At 52.2% G+C, this 20,489-nt stretch overlaps 1 protein-coding gene across 1 annotated transcript in view; it reads right to left on the bottom strand.

Annotated features, from left to right (window-relative positions):
• LOC111139925 (FYVE, RhoGEF and PH domain containing 1) overlaps positions 1–18,743 on the bottom strand; it is a 40,270-nt gene extending 21,527 nt beyond the window's left edge. The window contains exons 1-4 of the mRNA XM_022492335.1: positions 18,062–18,743; positions 1,168–1,341; positions 687–864; positions 121–559 (exon numbers count right to left, since the gene is read on the bottom strand). Of these exons, the coding sequence (XP_022348043.1) occupies positions 121–559; positions 687–864; positions 1,168–1,341; positions 18,062–18,368 (1,098 nt within the window). The 5' untranslated portion in view covers positions 18,369–18,743. The remainder of the gene's footprint in view (positions 1–120; positions 560–686; positions 865–1,167; positions 1,342–18,061) is intronic.
• Between the last annotated feature and the right edge of the window lie 1,746 nt (positions 18,744–20,489).

Below are 20,489 nucleotides of genomic sequence, written 5' to 3'. Positions count from 1 at the left end.
ATCCAAAGTGGAAACAGTGCCCTGTTTTGAGGAATAACAAGCTGGGGAAGAACCAAGTGTAAGAGCCAGGCTCCTGGTTTTTCCACATGGTCGTGTCTCTTGGTAAACATGGGTCAGTACCTCCACAGACTCCTGTCTCTCCATCGGGGGCACTGGGATTTCTCTGTCCTTCTCATCCTCCTCCTCGTCATCCTCCTCCTCCAGGTCGCTATCAACTTCCTGGGAGCCGGGCCGGTGGGAGTCAGCCAAAGCAACAGGGACACTGGCCAGGGCAGGGGTCCCAGGGCACAGGCTGTGGCTGGGGGGCCCATCATCACTGACAAAGCAGGTCTCCTCACTGTTGGATGGCGAGCTGATGCTGTCAATGCCGCTGTCCCGGTTGGGCACCTTCTCGCCATCCCGGGGCCCGGGAGCCAACAGGAACAGGCAGCGGGAGGCCTCGCCCTCAGGAAGCTGGGGCACAGGTGGCTGCGGGGGTGGCTGTGGCAACACGGCTGGCTCTATGGGACCTGGGCTGGGGCCAGGGGCTGGCCTATCCGAGGCAACAATCACAGGCTCTCTGAGGTAGGTGGTGGACACACATGGAGGCAGGGTATGAGCTTGATTGAGAGACCCATTTTATAGCTGTCCTTCCTGCCCCAGGCCCACCCTCACTCCCACAGGGTCCCCCTGGGAACCAGACTCACCTTTCAAATTTTTCAATCAGTGAGGATACTGCTGCAGAACTGGGGCTGGCCTCCACCCTGGGGGCCAGGCCCTTGGCCACTCGGGGGTCTGCAGGCAGTGGGCGTGATGGTGGAGGGGGAATGGGCTCAGGTGGGGGGGGCATCCGGGGCATCTGCAGGTAGCTGGGCTTTGGGGGGACTGGAGAAATGGACAGGGAAGAGAGGGAGATCTTAATGAGCTGAGTTTAGAGGTGGCTGTCATAGTTAGGCCATGAGGCCCTCCACAAACCCACAGCCTGCACAGTTGCCCAAGGCAGCTACAGAGCAAGCCTGAGGCAAAATGCCAGTGTGTGTGCATCAGCCCCAGGCCACAGCCCTCTGCTGCTAGACCATGGTGCTTCCTATCCTTCTAACAAGGCTTCTCCTCTGCCACTGGTCAAGCTTTCCCCTCCGCTATTCCCTCTCCTGGGTCATTTCTCCGCCCCTCGCTGGAACCACTTACCTTGTGGCTTTGGGCCTGGTGTCCGCTTTAGCGGTGAAGGACGCTGGTTGGGGCTTTCAGTTGGGGGGCCTGGGTCTGAGCGAAGCCGCTGGGGACCTTCTGGATGAGGTTCAAGGCTCTGGCCAGGGTCAAGGGACAAACTTTTAACCAGGATTCGGTTTCCTTGGTGCAGCCCTGCAGAAAAGGAGAACCTGGGTATGAAACAATTGATGTTACCCCAAAGGGGCCAGGGGAGCTGTATGTCTTAGCAGGTACTGGGGTATTGGGTTTCCCTTAGCCCCTTTCCAGGGCATACTGCCTTTCTGGAAAGCCCCTACCACAGCCCTCAGATGGGAAGCCAGGCTCAGGGCTGGGGCTGGCTGTTTTCATCAATAGACAAGGGTTCTTTGTGATCTGTACATTGATTCCTTGTATGTCGGCAGGCATTGTTATTAGGGTGTTAACCAGGCTAGGGGTGGGTGCGAGAACCCTATAATTTGTGTACATGTTTGTAGCCCTTGTTTATATAGCCACAGTGGGCATGCTGAGCCTAAGCCATTCTTCACCATTTTTCTTAAGGTCCTGAGGACACCTGGCCTTCCTTGTCTGCAATTGCATACAGCTGAGTGTGCTAAAAAATGACAAAATTCTATTTCATGAGCGAAAGTTTTGCTCCTTAAAAGCCCAGCATCTCACTAACCTGTATTACCCTCCTTTACTTCCACACCCACATACAACCACACACCCAGCACCCAGAGTTCAGGTCACAGGAATGACTTTAAAATGGCAGGCAACAAATGCAGAAAATGGGAGGCCTTTTTGCACCGTCCCTCTTCCCTCACTGTGGGTGCCCTAAGTCCTCCTCTGTCTTTGGTTCTAGGGGAGAGGACAGTTGCCTTTGGGAGAGAAGATTCCATCTGGAAGACAGTGAGGGACCCTCCAGGATGACATGTGCCAAAGGGAAAGAGTGTGGGGCTCAGGTGGGCCTGGCTGGGCAGGTAGCTGTGACTGAGTAGTCAGTGTGGGGGTGGGGGACAAAGCAGAGAGGGCAAACCCTGCAGGCGGGCTGAGGAGCTAGGTGACCATCCTGTGGGCAGAAGGAAGTCATGAAAGGCCATGGCTGAAAGGCCATGGCATAGGGAAGGACGCAGGCAAACAGGTGTGAGGACAAAAGAGTGAGTGGCAGCCAAGAGCTCTCAGAGCTCCCACCCACATGTGGTGTTGGTTTTGCGGGGCCCCAGCCACACAGTCTCTCACAGCCACAGGATCTGTTACCCCATGTTACAGAATCTCACACTGACCAGTCACAAAAGGGCCCATGCAGTTACTGAGCCACATGGTGTTATTTAGACTGTTTCAGTCAACTGCAGGGCCATACAAACTCCAATACCCAATCACATGCCATCATGCTCCTGAAAGCCTGGTCACACACAGTCACCAAGACCCACAGTCACCAACTCATATTTTCACACAGCTCCACAGTATCACATACACAGGCCAACCCAGTCATGCACACTCACAAAGACAGTCACACAGTGGCAAGCCTATCATTTTATGCAGTTTCATACGATAATTTCCCAACCACTTACCGTCATATATACTCCTCAAAGCTGGTGACACCGAGTCACAAAGATATACAGAGTCATTTACACTGTATCTCACAATTGCAGGGCAACAGTGTGTCATACACACTGTAATACGGTGTTACAGGTTCACACACCTGCAAGTGGTTTGCACAGTCACGAGGACTAGAGCCATGCAGGTTCATTATACCATGTCAGATAGGACCTCACACAGTGGGATGACATCACAAAGTCATACACCGCCATGTATCCAGAAACACAGACACATGATCACAGACATATGGTCTAATTTACTCCTGTGTCATACTCATGAAACAAACGTCCAAGGTGGCCTTGGGTCTTAGGGGCTCAGACATACATACACACCTGACATTTGCCTACTGGTCTAAATGATCATGGTGTCACAGGTGCCCTCCATTGCAAAAACATACAGGTACAACAGGCACAGACGCCCTGTGGGGTTGCATGGACAAAATAATAATAATAATAATAATAATCACAGGGAATTTTTGGTCTTGCAGTCCTGGAGGGAAGGAATAGCCCAACCCACACTGTTCCAGCAGCTTCCCTGGGTCTCTGGCCCCACTCTGGCCCCAATCCAGCCAGGCAGGCCCCAGGGGAGTTGGGTCATGGTCCCCTCCCAGTCCTGAAGGAACATGGTGGCCCAGCCCCCAGGCCAAGCCTCATTCATACCACCCTGTACCTTGCCTCAGGTGCAGTTTCCTCAATTCCTTTCCCACCTGGGCAGGCAGGACCCTGACTGGGAGGAAGGACGTGCTTCTCTCAGTTCAGCTTACCCTGCCCTGCTCAGCACATCCTGGCCTGGTCCTGCCCTACCATCCCCTGGGCGTGGGTTGAAGAAGATGAATCACTTGGAGGGTGGCACATGAGGAGACTCAGTTTGAGAGACACATGGCCAGAGAAGGTGAGAGACGGAGTAGTTGATGGTGCCAGAGATCCAGCAGGCAAAGCCAGGCACCCAACTGCGCAGAGCTCCCCACTCCGAGATACAGGTATAGGTGCCAGGGTCTCAGGTGCCCCTTGTCTGCCTCCTTAGGGCTCCACCTCACCCTGTCTCCACACCTCAAAGCAGGCAGTCCTCCTGGGTGAGCCCTCCCTACCCAATCTGTACAGAGCAGCTGGGGGGCCCCTGGCTGGGCTTTTCTCTCTTCACTCCACTACTTGTTCTGGGGATAGGGTGACCATACCATTCTTTATGGCCCTGCTCTGGCCTACCCCCTACTTCTTTTCCCCCCACCTCACCTGGGAGCCCACCAGTGGGCCCGCTCTCCTTTCTTTCTGCCCCCTTGTGGGCAGCCCTGCATAGCAGAAGGCTGGATAAGATTCAAATATTCTGGGACACTCTGCATTCTCAGGAGAGAGGGGCAGGGACTGTGAGCTCAGGATCTGATGAGGAGATGAAGGCAGAGAAGGGGCAGTGGCTTGCCCAAGGTCACACAGCAAGTCCACAGCCGAGCTTCAGCAGGTGAGTCCTGCCCTGGACTCCTTTCTTAACCCTGCCCCTCAAGGATAAGCTGGAAAAGAGGGGAAGTAGGAGAGGCAGTGTCGTACCCCAGTGCTTAAGAAAGTCATGAGCTGCAGTGTGGCTAGTGAACTAGTACAATACCTCTATGCCCACCGACTGGGAGATGACATCAGGATTCCAGCTCAGGAACCGAGGCCTGGCCAAGAACAGCAGAGGCTCCGCTGAAGGAAGAAGGTTCAAGATCCCCCCTCTCCAGTGTCAGTGCTCCTCATGCCTGTCCCTCTGCCTCCATTTCCTTGTCTCCTCCTATGGGTTCCGTCAGTGGCCCCCTTGTCCCCAGCTCTTGCTCCTGCCACATGGGTGGAGGGACCTCCAGCTCGGGGCATGACACTTACCTGCATGAGAGCCTTTTGTGACTTCCCACAGCCCATGGGGAGGATAGGAACTTCTCAGCTAGGCCTCCATGGCACCTCACGATCCTGTTGAACTCTCTGCTTTCCCTAGGCTTAGCTCAGATATCCCAGGCATTTCTGAGCCCTACTCTGAACCTAGCAGACTCACTGCTAGAAGATGTGAAAATCCCATCTCTGCCCCTAGGGAGCTCCCAAGGGAGACCTTCTCCATTCCTGAAGACCACAGCCTTTCCCACTACCCTGTCCCATCCCCTCCTGGCTAGGTCCTGCATTGGTTTTCTCCAGCCCATTTTTTATAGTTCACAGTCCACAGCATTCTCTTTCATCCATGTACACTTGCGCCCCTGACAGAGTCCTCTACCAGCACTGCCCCCTCCACTACTGGGTTTACCAGAGTCCCTAGGGCCCATTAGAACAGAGGCCACAAAGGGCCGCACCCCACAGAGAGAAAGTTATACCATCCAACCTTATGATACTTTTGTGAAAATCTACCCAGCCACACATTGACAATGCACAGCCCTCAAAGACCTCGTGAGAGCCACAGAGTCGCTCACATGTCCCTATGGAACATGCTCGGCACTTTATGCTCGCCCACAACCATGGCTGCCATTCTGGTATCTCTTGTCATTGACCTGAAGCACACCCTGGGCACCCCAGGAGTGCCTGGGCACTGTCCCAGTTCTTCTGTGGGGGTGGGGGTGTGCAGTTCCAGCAAGCCTTCAGCAAGCAAAAGGTAATTTTGATCTTAGCCCTCAGGGAACTCCCAATCTCAAAGACAAGAGACTCTCATTCAGAAAAAAAAAGCTAAGTGAGGCTCAGGAAGTGCAAGGCGGGGGAGGGAGGTGAGGGACAGCCTGTTGGGACAGGGGAAGCTCAGGGGAGGGAGAGGCCAGGGACAGGGCAACCAGATAAAGTACAGAATGCCCAGTTAAATTTTAATTTCAGATCAACAATGAATAATTTCTTAGGATAAGCATGTCTCATGCTTACTTACACTAAAAATGCATTATGCCGTACTAAAATATTGTGTTAAATATGTGAAATTCAAATCTATCTGTACTTTATTTGAGCAAATTTTAGCAACCTCAGTCAAGGAGGGCTTAGAGTCAATGAGGCAAAGCCAGGCCTCTGAGGCGGCACCTGGCAACCAGGGCCCCCTAGTCTCTTGTCCAGTTAAGCCTCAGGCAAGCTGTGGTCTCTACCCAATTTCCCTGCAATGGGCACCCGAGTGCTCATGACAGTGACATTATTTCAGGGATAACCTTGAATCTGGTCTTATTATTAAGAAAAAGCAAGGATAATCATTTAGAACCTGTGATAAACTATCCCAAAGAAGGGTGGCATGACTGTGCTCACTGACCAGATTGTGTGTGTTCAGGTGTTGTGGCACCTTTTTAGTAAGAGCTGGTTCAGGGGTGCCTGGATGGCTGAGTTGGTCAGGTGTCCGACTCTTGATTTTGGCTCCAGTCATGACCTCAGGGTTGTGAGATCAAGCCCTGTGATGGGCTCTGCACTGGGCGTGGAAACTGCTTGAGGTTCTCTCTTCCTCTCCTTCTGCCTCCCCCACTTTCTCCTTTTCTTATAAAAAAAAAAAGGAAGAGCTGGTTCAGGAGCCATAGAGACCCTGGTTAAATCCCAACACCCTCACTTACTAGTTGTGTGACCCTGGGCAAGCCTCTCTATCTATCTGAACCTTAGTTTCCTTATTCGGAAAACTAGATAGTAATCACAGTCCCCTAATTTCGGGGAGTCCATGAAACAAAGAAGAGAAAGAGCATAGTGCCTCCCACCCACACGGCAATGTGAGTGAAACTTGAAAGCCAACAGAACCACATATCCGCGAAGACACGAAACTATGCACACAGGTACATAAACTCACAGGCTGCAGGCTGCAACCCAACACAAAGCTACTGACTCACCAAGAAACACGAGCAAACCCAGCCAGAGAGGGAACACAGAATCCAGCCCCACTCTCCTCGACAGCTCCTCAGATCAGGGCAGGATTCCTACTAGAGGAGGCATGGCAAAGAAAAGACAATGGTACCCCATCCCGCAATTCAAACTCCACTGAAAACACAAATCATACGAAACTGTAAAATAAGTGTTCAGAAGTATAATGGAGTTTTGCATTTTTCCATGACAACTTACTGTTACTGAAATGATAAAATCATTCCAAAAATTGTTTCTGATTCCTGCATGCCCCTACTTGGCGGGTGCCCTGAGCACCTGCTTTGGGGCTCCTGGCAAAGCAGGTCTGCCCTCTAGCTGTTGGAACATAAAGACTCCTGCATTTTCCCATTTCCACTGGAATGACCCAGCCTGTCCCTCACCTCTTTCTGTTAATTTAAGCTCCCAGCATCCCCCTTGCCTGGTCAGCAATACCCTCTCTCCCATCTCCTAGTTGTAGCCTTGGCTTCATCTCAAGTCAGCTAATAGGGCCTCAGACTGGACCTCAGCCATTAACTCCATGGTGACCTGGGGAGTTGATTCACAGCTCTGGACCCCAATTTCCCCATCTGCAAAATGGGGGAGAATATGTGTGTGCTTCTCATTTTGAGGACCTGTTATGATGCTAGAATGGGCAGAAGCTGGGCCCAGCGCTCATGCCTCCAGACCCCCCACTGCATGCTTCTCCCCACAGCCCCCAGATCTCTGTCTGTCCAGGCTAAGAGGTAGGCCCCAGGGACAGTTGGAATTCCTGGGGGGGTGGGGTGGGGTGGGGTGGAAAAAGGGAACAGAGGGAATGGAGAAGAAAGAACAACAGCAAGTAAGAAAGTGACTTGTAGAAAGCCAGCTCTGATGGGGGGTAAGGGAGTCCTTCAGTTTGAGAAAAAAACAGGGGATAAAGGCATAGCTGCCCACTTTCCCCACCTTCCACTTGAATGGGAGGTCCAGCCCTGCTGCCCTACACCTTTGCAGCCAGAGTGGCCCAGGCCTTGCTTGGCCTGACAGATTTCTCTCTGAAAGTTCAAACACAAAGCTCTGTCAAGTGTGAGATGTGCCAGGAGAGCTGTCTACGGGAACCCTGTGGGGAGATCTGAAAGTTCCTTCCTTTAAGTGGACTGGTATTCTGAACATAAGAACTCTGCCAAAAAACAGAGGCACCTTCTGCAGGGTGAAGGCACTTTTGGAAAGTAGGAGCCACTTCCAAGAGTTTCCCCACACATACCAAGAGTCTTCCTTCCTGCAAAATACAGAAACTTTCAACAAAATGGAGGTCTTTTTGATAAAAAGAATGCCCCTTCTGTAAATGGAAGAAATTTCTACAAAGTGGAGGAGACTTCTTCAAAATGGAGGGACATTCTGTAAAGCGAGGGGAGTTCTACAAAGACCTTTTGGTAAAACGGATGACCTGTCTGAAGGACTCTCTGCCGAACATTAGACTCTTCTATAAAATGGAGGAAGTCTTTTGTAGAGTGAGGCCCCTTCTGTAAAGTGCAGGATGTTTCCGTAAAATGTGTACCCTCATGTAAAGTGAGGACCTTCCTGTAAAATGGAACAGTATCGGGCATTAGGGAATGATAGAGACTGGGGTAAATTGGAGACCACATATCTCACTTGAAGCGGGGATAATAGCTCCTCCCTTCTACCTAATTGTCACTTTGCAGGCACAGGGCCCTGTGTTTTCAGATCTTCTGATATTTCCAGAGAATCAGAAATCCAGACTTTTATGTGAAATCCCCTAATTTTGAAAACAGTGAGTAGGCCAATTATTTGTGAGGCAAATTCAGCTTGGGGACCACCACTTTGGGGTATCTGAATTAGATGGTCCTTAAGGCCCCTTCCACCTCTGTTGTTTACCTCCTGCCCTATCTGACATGCTCTGGCCTTTGGGTGGCAGCCTTGGTGGCCCCTTCTTCCACCGTCTGCTAGGGCCCAATCTTTTCTGGGCCTGAGCAGGCTCATGCAATACTTGTCAGCAGTTTCCTGAACTGGAATCCTTTTGTTCTGCTTGGTCCAGTTTACACTTTGCCCTGAGCAAGATGCCTGAAGAGAGAAGGGGATTTCAAGAACCTTCAAAAGTCTCTGGAACTGACAGTGTTCACTTTTTAGTGGAGGGTATAAAGTATGGGGGTTCAACTGTTTGTTAAGCACCTACTCAGCATCAGGCTTCGTATCAATACTTTACTGTATGGCCTCCTCCTAACAACCCTGCAAACTATTAGTTCCATTTTATAGGCAAGAAAAGCAAGACACAGAGAAGCAAAATAACTTGTCTGTGGATACACAGTTAGAGCTGGGACGGGATCCCAAGCATGTCTGTGTCCAGAGTCATAGAGCACATCCTCAGCCAATGTTTGCTGAGTTGGTAAAGAAATCACATTTTGAGGTGGGGGGAGTGGGGATGACTTTCTAAAGGAGGTGGTTTTTGAGTTCACGGTCCTGCAGGCAACAGAAAAAATTGAGCAAAGGTGTGAGTAGTAGGTGGGAAGGTGAGGAGCATGTTTGAGGGCACAATGAACACAGTCCTGGGTTTGTAAAAAATGTTCCCAAACAGGAGGAAGGGAGCAGGAAGGGCCAAAAGACAGGCAGGCACGCCTGCCCCCACACACACCAACCACAACCACAACCAAGATTCAGAATTCATAGGGGGCATACAGAGACAGACATTGGCACTGAAACACACACACACTCACACACACACACACACACACACACAAATGTATGCATAAGACCTACATACAGAAACTCACATGCAGAAACATCTAGAAACTCTCAGGGGCTTAGATAGAACCAAGCTGACACACAAGCAGGCAAACAGGAACATACAACAAATACAGACCCAAAGATACACATAGACACACACAAATATATACAGACACACACTCAAACATACAGACGGACATACAGAAATAAGAACATTAAGATACACACAAAACAGACCCTTGGGGACAAAGACAGCCAGGCACATGTGCACACATGCACGTGCACACACACACACACACACACACACACACACACACACACGCCACAGCCACATGGGAGCACAGGCAGCCCACCCCTCTTCCAGTTGCTGTATTGCTGTAAGGGCCTGGCCACCTCCTCCCTGTGTCTCTGGACCTGAAGCCAGAGAAGGATGGGGGTGGTTGCTCCACCCCCAGGAGGGGCTGGGGACTTCAGAGGACAGGAAGGGAAGGGAGTGGAGCTGCAGCTGGGAGAACTGGGGGCAGTAATTACCCAGTGCTGGGGCTGCCACGCTGGCTGGGATTTCCCTTTCTGTGAGGACAAAGTCATTAGGGGATCGCCCCTCTGACCGCTGCTGTGTGTGACCCCCAGGACCCCAAGATTGACCCATCTCACTTCCCCTCTCACCAGAAGCCTGGTCAAATTTGAGAGTTAGTAACACGAAGGCATCATGAGGGAAAAAGGCAGAGAGAGAGAGAGAGAGAGAGAGAGACACTGAAACCAAGACAAGGAGGGAGAAACCCGGAAGGAAGACTGCGAAGACTGCTGAGAGCCGACAACTAGAGAGGGAAACCATAAGGGTGGGGGCAAGTCAGAAGGGAGACAGGGACAGTGAGGGATGCAGGCTTAGAGAGGCAAGCGGGAAGAAACAAAAAGGGCAGACCAGGGCCATTTGTCGAACACGGCATGTGTCATGCTGAGTGCTATGGGGTTTCTGTTACCTGTGTCAAATTCTTAAGACAACGCTAAGAGGTGGGCATGATAACCCCATTTTACAGATGTTAAAACTGAGGCTCAGGGAGGTGAAGAGACTTGCCCAAAGTCACATGAAGCTAGAAAGTGGTGGAGCTGGGTCTGGGCTGGGGTGGAGGGAGCCTCTCACCACTGCCTGACCCTGCCAGAGATTTACGACCCAAAGATCCCTGAAGGAATTCTCTGGAGAACAGAAGCAGTCCGTGAGGCCTGAAGACTGGAGCCCCTAAGAGATGTGCAGTAAGAGAGACCCACACCTTCCCTGCCCCAGTTCCTGCTGCCCCTGGGGCTGTGTCAACACCTGGAATGCATTAGGCAGGGAGGCCCTGCGTAGGGGAACTAGGAAGAAGCTAAGGCAGGGGAGCAGGGAAGGTGAAGGTGAAGGCAGAGGTAGTGGTGTGGACAGCTGCTGCGCTTCTAGCAGGCCCAAGTGGAAGGGCTGCTATGCCAGCTGCAGCTCCCTGGGGCCAGCCTTGCCAGTCCCGCCTTTCCTTTCTACAGGCACCTTCCCTCTGTGACTTAACCCCTTCCGTGCCTGGGCTATAGGAAAGCACCACAGAGGGCTGAAAGCTGGCAGCACTGGGAAAAGCCTCCCATTCCCTGTGGGCCTCAGCCACACACCTGTGCCCTCACCCTCCTGCCTTTAACTCTGGTGCCCAGGGGGGCACAGCACATGCCAGCTGGGCACTGCCACCTGGATGCCCCATCCCCTGTCTTCCAGCTCACTCAGACTCTGGGCGTCCCAAGCCACATCCAGCCCCCAGTGGCTCCTCCTCCTGCCTTCCCCATCCCAAGAGTGGCACATCCATTCCTGCAGTACCCCAAGCCAGAGGTTGGGCTTTCTCCATGTCTCCTCCCTCTCTCTCAACTCACACATCTAGGCCGGACCCCAAGCCCTAGCAGACCTGACTTTCTTAGCTTTAGAATCCATAAGCTTTTCCCCACTCTCCAGCTTCCTAACTGGTTTCCCTCCCATCCTCTCTGCAAGGCATTCTTGACACCACAACCAACTTCAGAAACAGTCTGCTTTAATTCCTGCAGCCCTGGGAAGGGCTCCCGTTTGCCTCCCGGGTGAACTCCAGCCTCCTGAGCTTGGGGACAAGTAAGGCCCAGCTCAAGAACACTTCCCCGCCCCCACCCTCCAGCCACAATGGCTTCTTGTCTATTCCTCGAAAGTGCTCTCTTCCGCCTGGGGCTCTGACACATGTTCCCATGGCCTGAATGGCTTTTCTGCTTTGCCTTACCTCTGGACTCCCATTTATCTCTGGAGTCTCAACTCAAGTGTTCTCTTTTCCCTGCTTACTCCCCCCTCATATGTTCCTGCAGCATCTGTGCTTAGAATTACTTGTCATGTAGATCTTCTCTGCTAGGAGGAAGCTCTGTGAGCCCAAGGATTGTGCCTGTCTTGTTGCACACCAAGCACCTTGCACGGGGCCAAGCACATAGTCCATCTTCAGTAAATGTTTGTTCATTTTCCCTTATCTGCCAAGTATTTATTACCAATGTTATATGCCAGACAAATGAGATGATCAGGTTCCAGGGTTATAAATGGGGAAACTAAGGCCCTGAGATGGGAAAGGAGGTCCGGGGGGCACAGTGCACCAGTGGCAGAGCCAGGAGCCCTGAGGTTCGTTCAGCTACTGTCCTGCATCCTTGTCTTCAGCTCAGTGTCGGTTTTGAAGCACATTTTGTAGATGTGGTGCCTTCCAAGTCCAAGGAACTGGTATTAGAGCCCCGAGAGGCTGGACTTAGTGCTCCAAGGATGTCTGCTCTCTCCAGAGGAGGGAACATAACTCTGCTGGGCTGGCCAATGGCAGACTGTGCTTCCGGCCCTCATTCCAGACAGGTCCTAGCCCCAACCAGCCAGGATCTGGCGAGCTCCACATCTCCCTAAGGCATTTAGCTAACTGGCCCCCAGAAAGCCATGGTTGGAGTCTGTCTTAGATACAGCCGCCACTCACCTTTGAGGAGGCAGGTAGCTCCAGCCAGGCCATCCTACAGGAACAGAGGCACCTGAAAGGGCCGAGAAACGGGGATGCCAACCACCTGCACCTTGGAAGCTTCAATTCCTTTAGTTCTGTCTGGGAAGTCCTTTCCCCAGCTATCCAGAGTCTTTATATTTTGTTGTGTTTCTTTGGAAGGCCCCGGCTGACTGAACCAAATCTGAGTCTTTTCCCAGACACTCCCTCAGAATCTCAAATGGCTGCTCTCCAAAAATCCCCAGCAGAGCCCACCCCTGCCTCCTGTCATGAGCCCCCTCTTCTTCCCATGAGCGACCTCCTTCTGTGACCTCTCAGGATGCCCTCAAAAGGGAGAACATCGAGAGAGCCACAGGAATTTACTTTGCTCATGTCTGATTTGTGTTTCAGGAGTATAGCATCAGTTCTTTGCAACAGCCACTAGTCTGGGTATCTGTGAAATGGGTCTCAGCTTTATGCAAATGTGCTTTAAAACACTGCCCTCCCTCCCCAAGGCATTTCTAAGGCAAAGTTTGGGCACGTGACGAATGACCCACCTGAATGTAACTCTGCTGACCTCACTATCTGTGTCTTCAGGAATGGGACTGGCCCCCAGAACTGTACACACTTCTCCCCATGAGCTATTTTGTGATCCACGGTATTCACTGGTGGTGAGAATTCCCAAACATCTCTGGCCCAGTCCTCTCTCTTTTGAGCTTTCTAACCCTACACCCAGACGCCTGCTGGCCACTTCCACCTGGATGTCCCCCAAGGCTTTCAAACTCAATATCTTCCCTCAAACCTGCTCTTTCTCTTGCAGGTAGATGGCCCCAAACCCATCCACTGGGTCACTGTAGCTGGTTTCAGACAACAATCCAAACTCATCCTGGACTTCTCCTTCTTCCTTGGTCTCTACATCCAAGCCACCACCAAGGCCTGTCCGTGTTAGCCCCGAAATATCTCTCAGATCTTATCGTCCTTACCTATTGCCATTACTCTAACTCAAGGTACGATCACCTGTCACCAGGATGACTATGACCCCCACCTGCCTGTCTCCCTGCTCCCATTCCTGCATCCCTATCATCCACTCTCCACATGTAGCTATGGGGATCTCCCAAACACCCACATCTGAGCCCATCATTCCCCTGCTTAGTAAACCCTTCCATAGTTCCCCTTGGCCCTCAGGATAAAGTTCCTTTCCTAGGCTTATCCCTTACTCCTCTCAATACACTCCCAGTTCCCAGCATGCCCCAAGCCTCAGTGCCCTTGATCCCACTGAGATTCTTACCGGATCTGCCCTCCATGTTCCTCTTAGCTCTACAAACCTTGCTGACACCCTTTAGAGCCCTTGCTTTGGGCCAGGCCCTGTGGTGGGTGCTGCTGATGCCAGGGCTTCTCCTGACCAGAGTCCCAGAACTGCAACTGCTTTCCAACTTGAAATGCCAAATGGCAGTCACTCACTAGAGTTAGGCATAGATGGTAAACTGAGGCAGCTGGTGTTTGTGCATATGTGAGTGAGGGGTTGACTCACTCCCTTTAGCTTAGATCCCCTGCCTTCCTTTGCGGTTGGGAGGAAAGGAGGTAGGCCACATAAGGTCCTAAGGAAAGGGCCTCAGAGGGGAGGCCTACACATCTTCCTGGCTCTAATCATGTTGATTCACCATAGGACCATGAATAAGCTGCCTCTCTGAGCCTCCACTACCCCAGCTAAAAATCAGTTCCCACTCTAGGCTGTGCATCAGAATCACCTGGGAAGCTTTAAAAATAGATTCCTGGATTGCAACCCCAAGATTCTGGAGCTCTGAGGTGGAGTCTGGGAATCACATTTATTTTTCAGAGTCAACAGGGGATTCTGATATTCACCTAGTTTGGGAAACCCAGAACTAGATGGTGTCCAGGGCCCTTTCTGGCTCCCATTCTAACTCTTGGAGTCTCTGATGATGTCCTAGGCTCCAAATTAGAGGGGAGTCAGCCCTATTGCTGCCCCCCTCAACTGGCTTAGTTCTCCCACTACCCATGAAAAGACTCTTACATTAGATGCAACTATTTTGACTGGGACAGGCCCCAAGCAACTCTCCACCTAGCATCCAGAAGGATATTCTAGGCCTCAAAACTGAGGAATAGGATAGGGTTTCCCCCAAATCTCTATGAGCAAACCTAGGCTGGGGACTCCTTTCTGACTTTCTGAAAGCCCTCTCTGGCATCTTTCCAGGTTTAAATAACCTGGAAAATTGGTGTAAAAACAATTGCCCTCTCCCCCTACCAGAAATCAGGTAAAGAGAAAGTGCTTTGAAGAGATTGAAGGTTTTTCACATGGATAAGATATAACTACAGTGGACCCTTGAACAACATAGTATGAACTGCACAGGCCCACTTATATGTGGATTTTTTTCAATAAATATAGTATAGTACCATAAATGTATTTCTTCTTATGAATTTTTTTCTTTTTTTTAAGGTTTATTTATTTATTTTAGAGACACACAGAGGGGGGAGAGTGTGTGTGCGAGTCAGAGGAGGGCCAGAGGGAGAGAGAGAATCCCAAGCAGACTCTGCACTGAGCACAGAGCCCAATGTGGGGCTCAATCTCACCACCCTGAGATCATGACCCAAGCTAAAATCAAGAGTCAGATGCTTAACTGACTGAGGCTACCCAGGCACCCCTTCTCTTCCTTATGATTTCTTGATAACATTTTCTTTTCTCTAGCTTACTTTAAGAATTAAGTATATAGTACATATACAAAATGATTTGTTATTTGACTGTTTACGTTATTGATAAGGATTCTGGTCAAAGATAGGCTATTAGGTAGTTATGTTTTGGGGGAGTCAAAAGTTATACACAGATTTTAGACTGTGCAAGTGGGGGCATGGGGGCTCATAACCCTAACTCCCCCATTGTTCAAGCATCAACTGTATTATTTTTAAGCACCCCCCACCAGGTTGGGCCACTGGTCCCTAAGGGTGGTGATTCAATACAAGCCTCAGCAGTCTGAGGGAGGAAGTAGGCAGGCACACAGAAATCTTAGCATGTGGACTAAAATGTTTCAACCCTTTAATTGAGAGGACTCTCTCTCTTTCTGTCTGTTTCTCTTTCTCTCTCTCACACACAGACACACACCCTACAACCACCAACCCTGTCCTCTTTGGGCCAATTATAGGCGAGTTCTGTGGAGACAGAAGCAAGTCACTTGTGCCTAAACCCGGGCCAGCTGGGCAGTGGGGGAGGCAGGCCTCTCACACCCCATGCTGCTGTGAATCACATGGCCCAGTGCCTGCTTTGCCAGGGCCTGAGTAATTCCTCCGCCTCCTCTTCAGAAGGTTTTCCCCTTATTTTTTAAAAAATTTATTTTATTCTGCAGGCTTCTCACAAGTATCTCATAGACTCCTCAAGGCATTCTCCAGATGAGGAAATCAAGGCTCAGAGAAGGGAAGTCACTCAACCAGGGTCACCCAGTGAGTCAGCTAGGAATGGTTGGTTGGGAAGCCAGGTCTTTCCCTAACAATCTTCTTACTCCTAATCCCCATTTGGAGAATCTATCTATCTATCTATCTATCTTATCTATCTATCTATATCAGCTATTTATATTTATATATAAAAGACAGCCACCAGTTACAGACACAGGGACTTGATTGCCAAAAAGAATCCTGGAAACTTTGTTTTGCTCTTTTGGGGAGGAAGGGAGTAGTTCAGGATGGGTATTGTGATTGGTAATTTGTCAGGTTTGGTGGAGTGGGAAGACAACTCGGAATCACCACCGTGAGGTGGGAGCAGTGGCAGTATCAATCAGAGGCTAGAGACCAGGGGTCAAGACACCACCCAGTTACTGACTCAGACCAAGAGCATCTGGAGGGCAGGAATTCTGCTGTCCTTCTCTTAGACAATAGTTACTGAGGGCCTACTATGTGTTCCCTTCATATCTGTTCAGGCATTTGTCCAGTGAGGATTTATTAAGCACCTACTATATGCTAGGCACTGCTCTACTCACTGGGGGGACACAAGACTGAACAAAACAGATACAATCCCCTTGCCCTCACAGAGTTTACATTCTAGTGGAGAAAGATGGGCAGTAAGCAAGTGGACACATACAATAAGATAATTTCAGACTGTACTAAGGGCAAGGATGGAAGCTGTGACGGAGACTCACAAGTGTCCCCCCCGCCCCCCGCCCCAAAGTGGTCAGGCAAGGTCTCTTGGAGGAGGTGACATCTGAGCTGAGACCTGAAAGATGAGGAATAAGCCAGGTAGGGCACAGGGGGAAGAGCTGCCAGGCAGAGGGAAAAGCAGACGCAAAGAACCTGAGGTGGGAGTCCTTGTGGCATGTTTTGGGATTTGAAAGAAGGTGCTACAGTAGGGTGGGCAAGTAGCCTGCTCCACACAGTGTCTGTCAAGGGGTGTTTGGAAAGCCAGCAGGAGCAACATGCAGGGCAGGGTGTTAAAGGCCTCTTGTCAATTGGATATCTCCAGCCCACACTGAGGGAGCCCCTGGAAACTCCCAGAGGTTCCATGACTAGCCCAAGGTCACAAAAGCAGTAAGGGGTACATCTTGCCAGTACTTTATGTTTCATTTACTGCTAACTGTGCTGGACCACAGTCCCTATGGAGCTTGGGGATGTGAGCCCTGTGTGTGTGTGTGGGGGGGGGGGTCCCAGGGGCTCAACAGCTCTGTCAGTGTTGCCCAGTGGAAGGCAGACCAGAAATACACTGCTCTTTCTCTGTGGCTCCTGGGCTCAGGTCCACATGGGATGTCCCCAGATGGGGGTGGCCCTGCTGGACGCCTCAGACACTCAAGTCTGTGCAGTGCAAATGCCTCTCCAGGCAGTAGTCTGTGGCCCCAGCCCGACCTGGAGTGGCTCCACCTCTGCAAATTCAAGTTCAAGCACCCTGATTTCTTTTTACAACCATCCTTGCAGCCCCACCCGTCTACAGCCCTACTACAACTGGCTGCTGCCCCAACCCCCTCTGCTGTCTCCCTACCTACCAGCCCTTCCAGCCCTCTCATCCAGCTTGACCCCCAAGGCTCACCTCCTCCACCTATCTCGTTCATCAGCACCTTCTACTCCCTTCTTCCCTTGTCCTCCTGCCACACACATCCTGGCAAAACCCCAACCTTGGATCAATCCACCATCCCTCTTTTTTTTTTTTTCCACTCATACTCCAGAGCTGCTGAACAGTAGAGGAGAAAATCACATAAGCAGAAGGCTTGGCATTACTTTCATGGTCTCCAGCCTCAGTTTGGGGAAAGAGAAAGACCACAGACTTTGGACTCAAATACATCTGGTTTTGAATCCTGGCTCTATTCTAGCTGTGGGACCTTGGGCAAGTTACTTAACTTCTCTGGGCTTCGGTTTCCTACCCTACAAAATGGGGCTAATGGTACTTCACAGGAGGTTCCTGAAGATGAAATGAGAGTCCATATAAAGCACCCAGTCCAGTGCCTGGCACAACGTAGGCGCTTAGCAAATGGGAGACTCCTTTTCTCCTATTTTCCCAAACTCCGTTCCCCCTACCAAATTCCCCCTACTGCCTTGCAATTCTGACCGTTTTTCTTGGAGTGCTCCCTCTCCCATTAGTCTCAGCAGATAGATAAGAAGGGGGTGGGGAGGATTGAGGGGGCAAAGGGACAGAGAGAGGAGACCGCGGACAGAGGCAGAAAGGACTGGACGGAAGAGGAGCGAGGGAAGGGGGTGGGGGTTGAGAAGACTCGAAGGGCCAGGGTGAGCGGGCCGGCTCCGAGGCGGGGCTTAAAGGGCCCGAGAACAAGAACCCGCTCCCAGTACCAGGCCCATGGCTCGGGCTCCCATGCTCTCTCGATCACTCACCAGGCCGGGGCTGTGAGCCCTCCAGGTGGTAGGAGAAGCGCAGGGCCCGGTGGTGCTGTGGACTGGGGCCGCAGGGTAAGACCCGGGGGCCTGGAGCAGCGCCCAGGCTGGCGTCCGAGGGTCCGGCAAACTGGGGATCCAGGGGGCCGCCGAGAGCGGAGCCTGAGCCCCTAAGCACCGGCAGTCCGGGCTCGGAGGCTCCAGGATCCGTGTCGACACTGACCGGAGGAGCGGCGCCGGGGGCGTTCGTGGATGGGTGTTCGGGCTCAGAAGGCCCGGCGCCCCCCGGGGCTCGGTGGCCATGCATGGTCCGGGCCTGGGCGCGGGGCCCGGGCTCCCCGCTTGGCTCCAGCTCCTGGGGCGGAGGCGCGGGCTGAGGAGGCCCGGCGCCCGGCAGAGCAGCGGCTTCAGGCTCGGGGGGCGGGGCTGCGGGCTCAGCCCCACTGCGGAGATTCAAGCCCCCGGCCCGGGCCCGGGCCAGCAGCTGTGGCAGCAGTGGCAGTACCAGCAGCAGCCGCGGCCACCGCCGCTGCCGTGCCAGGCATCGCCGGCCCGGGCCCTGCGCAGGGATTGGGCTCGGCGGGGCCGGGGGCCCGCTGAGGAGCGCTGTCTATGCGGCAGCGGCTGGGTGAGGTCGGGGGGCTGCGCTCGGCGCGGGCTCTCTCTTAAGAGGCAAGCCACTTCCGTGGCTCCGGGGCGAGCGGTCGGCCTGTTCGGTGTGCGGGGTCTCTTTCTCCCCAAATGGGAATCGATCTGGGCTCTTCTGACTGGTCGGAAAGGGTTCTTCCTCCCGCCGCAGCGGAGGCTGGCGGGCGGAGGGTAGGGGAAGGGAGGGCAGGGCAGGGGAGGGAGGGAGGAGAGGATGGCGCTGGCTGGGGGCGCGCGTGTGCGTCGCGCGCTTGGGCTGCGGGGCTCGCCCTCAGCCAATCCCTCTGGACGATGCTTCAGCCGCGGGGGCAGGGTAACAGCTTCGGCCTAGGTCTCCACGGCGGCGGGCAGGAAGGAGACAGAGAAGGGGGGTGGGGAGGCGGGAGCCTTCGCTGAGGCAGCCGCAGCCACAGCGGCGCTGGGACCCAGTTACCCCAGCCCCGCCCCCTCGCCCGGGATTCGCTCCTGGCTCCGCCCCCTAACTCGGACCCGCCTCGCTTCTCCCTGAGACCGCCCTCAAGGGTCCGCCTCCGCCTTAAACATTCCCCTCAGCTTTCGTTCCCCATCCGTCCATGGTCCCACACAGGCAAGTCTCTGGGCTCAAACCCCTAATCTGTCTTTCTGTTCCTTTCTCAGGTCTTCCTCTGTCTGCTCGTCCTTCAATCTCTTTTCCAGAAACCTTTCCACAGGTTCCAGAATCGCTCTAGTGGTTGGCTCATAGAGGACTTGTCTTTGATACACTACACTCTGCTCAGACCAGACCTTATGGTCCTTAATTTGGCTACTCTTTAGCCAGAAGCCTCAGTTCTCAGAATTGTTGCATCTGCCTGGCAGCATCCCAACCTTGGATCGGTCCAACTGTCCGCTTTTTCCATGCCTGCGCAAAGGCGGCTAACACTGCTGGAGAAAACTATTCAGTCTCACAGATTCGTGCCACTATAGACTCATGGTCCCCAGCATCTACGAGGTCCTCAGTACTGACCCACAGCTCTACTGTGTCCCTCGGCTGCTCTTTCCCCCATGCTCCACAGTGGCCCTTTCAAACCTCCTTTCTCCTCAAACCCACAGCTTTTCCATCTGCCCCCAAGCCTCAGCAGATGACCCGACCTCCTATTTCACAGAGTAAACAGAAGTCACTGAAAGGAAATTCTGGACTTCTTGCCACCAAACCTACAGAGTCCTTGCTTCTTCCCATCATCATCTAAACATATTCATGTTGGTCTCTTCCATCGGAAAACATGTAAACAATTGCTGGAAATTCTTCCTCTCTAACCACCACCTTCTCCTCTCCATAAGCTTCTCAAAAGAGTTGCCTACACTTATCTCTCTTCATTTTCCCACTTCCCACTAATCTTTCAACCCACTCCAATCTGCCTCCACTACTTGCCTAATAGTGCTCTCTCATCAAGGTCTGCCACAGCCTACCTCACAAAATCTAATACAATCTTTTCAGAGGTTATCCTACTTGACTTCTTGGTAGTATCTGGCACTTGTGACCACTCCTTCCTCCTTAAACCACTTCTGTGACACCACACTCACATTTTTCTTCTACTGCCTTGTTCAAATTCCTCTTTACTTTCCAGGCTCCTCTTTGTCCAACCCTTAAGGTGGTGCTCCTTGGGGATTTGGCCTGAGCTCTTTTCTCTCCTCTGTCTGTGCTCTTTCCTTCAATTATTACATTTGCTCCCGTGGCTTCAATTATCATCTCTTTGCTGATGACTCCCAAACTGATACCTCAATTCCAGATATTTCTCCTGACCCACACATTCAACTGGTTATT

The sequence above is a fragment of the Enhydra lutris genome, unplaced genomic scaffold, assembly GCF_002288905.1.
Source record: "Enhydra lutris kenyoni isolate GAN:26980312 unplaced genomic scaffold, ASM228890v2 scaffoldscaffold125, whole genome shotgun sequence".
Classification (NCBI taxonomy): domain Eukaryota; kingdom Metazoa; phylum Chordata; class Mammalia; order Carnivora; family Mustelidae; genus Enhydra; species Enhydra lutris.
Note: the sequence above shows the minus strand (reverse complement) of the source record. Positions and strands in the feature narration are given on the sequence as shown.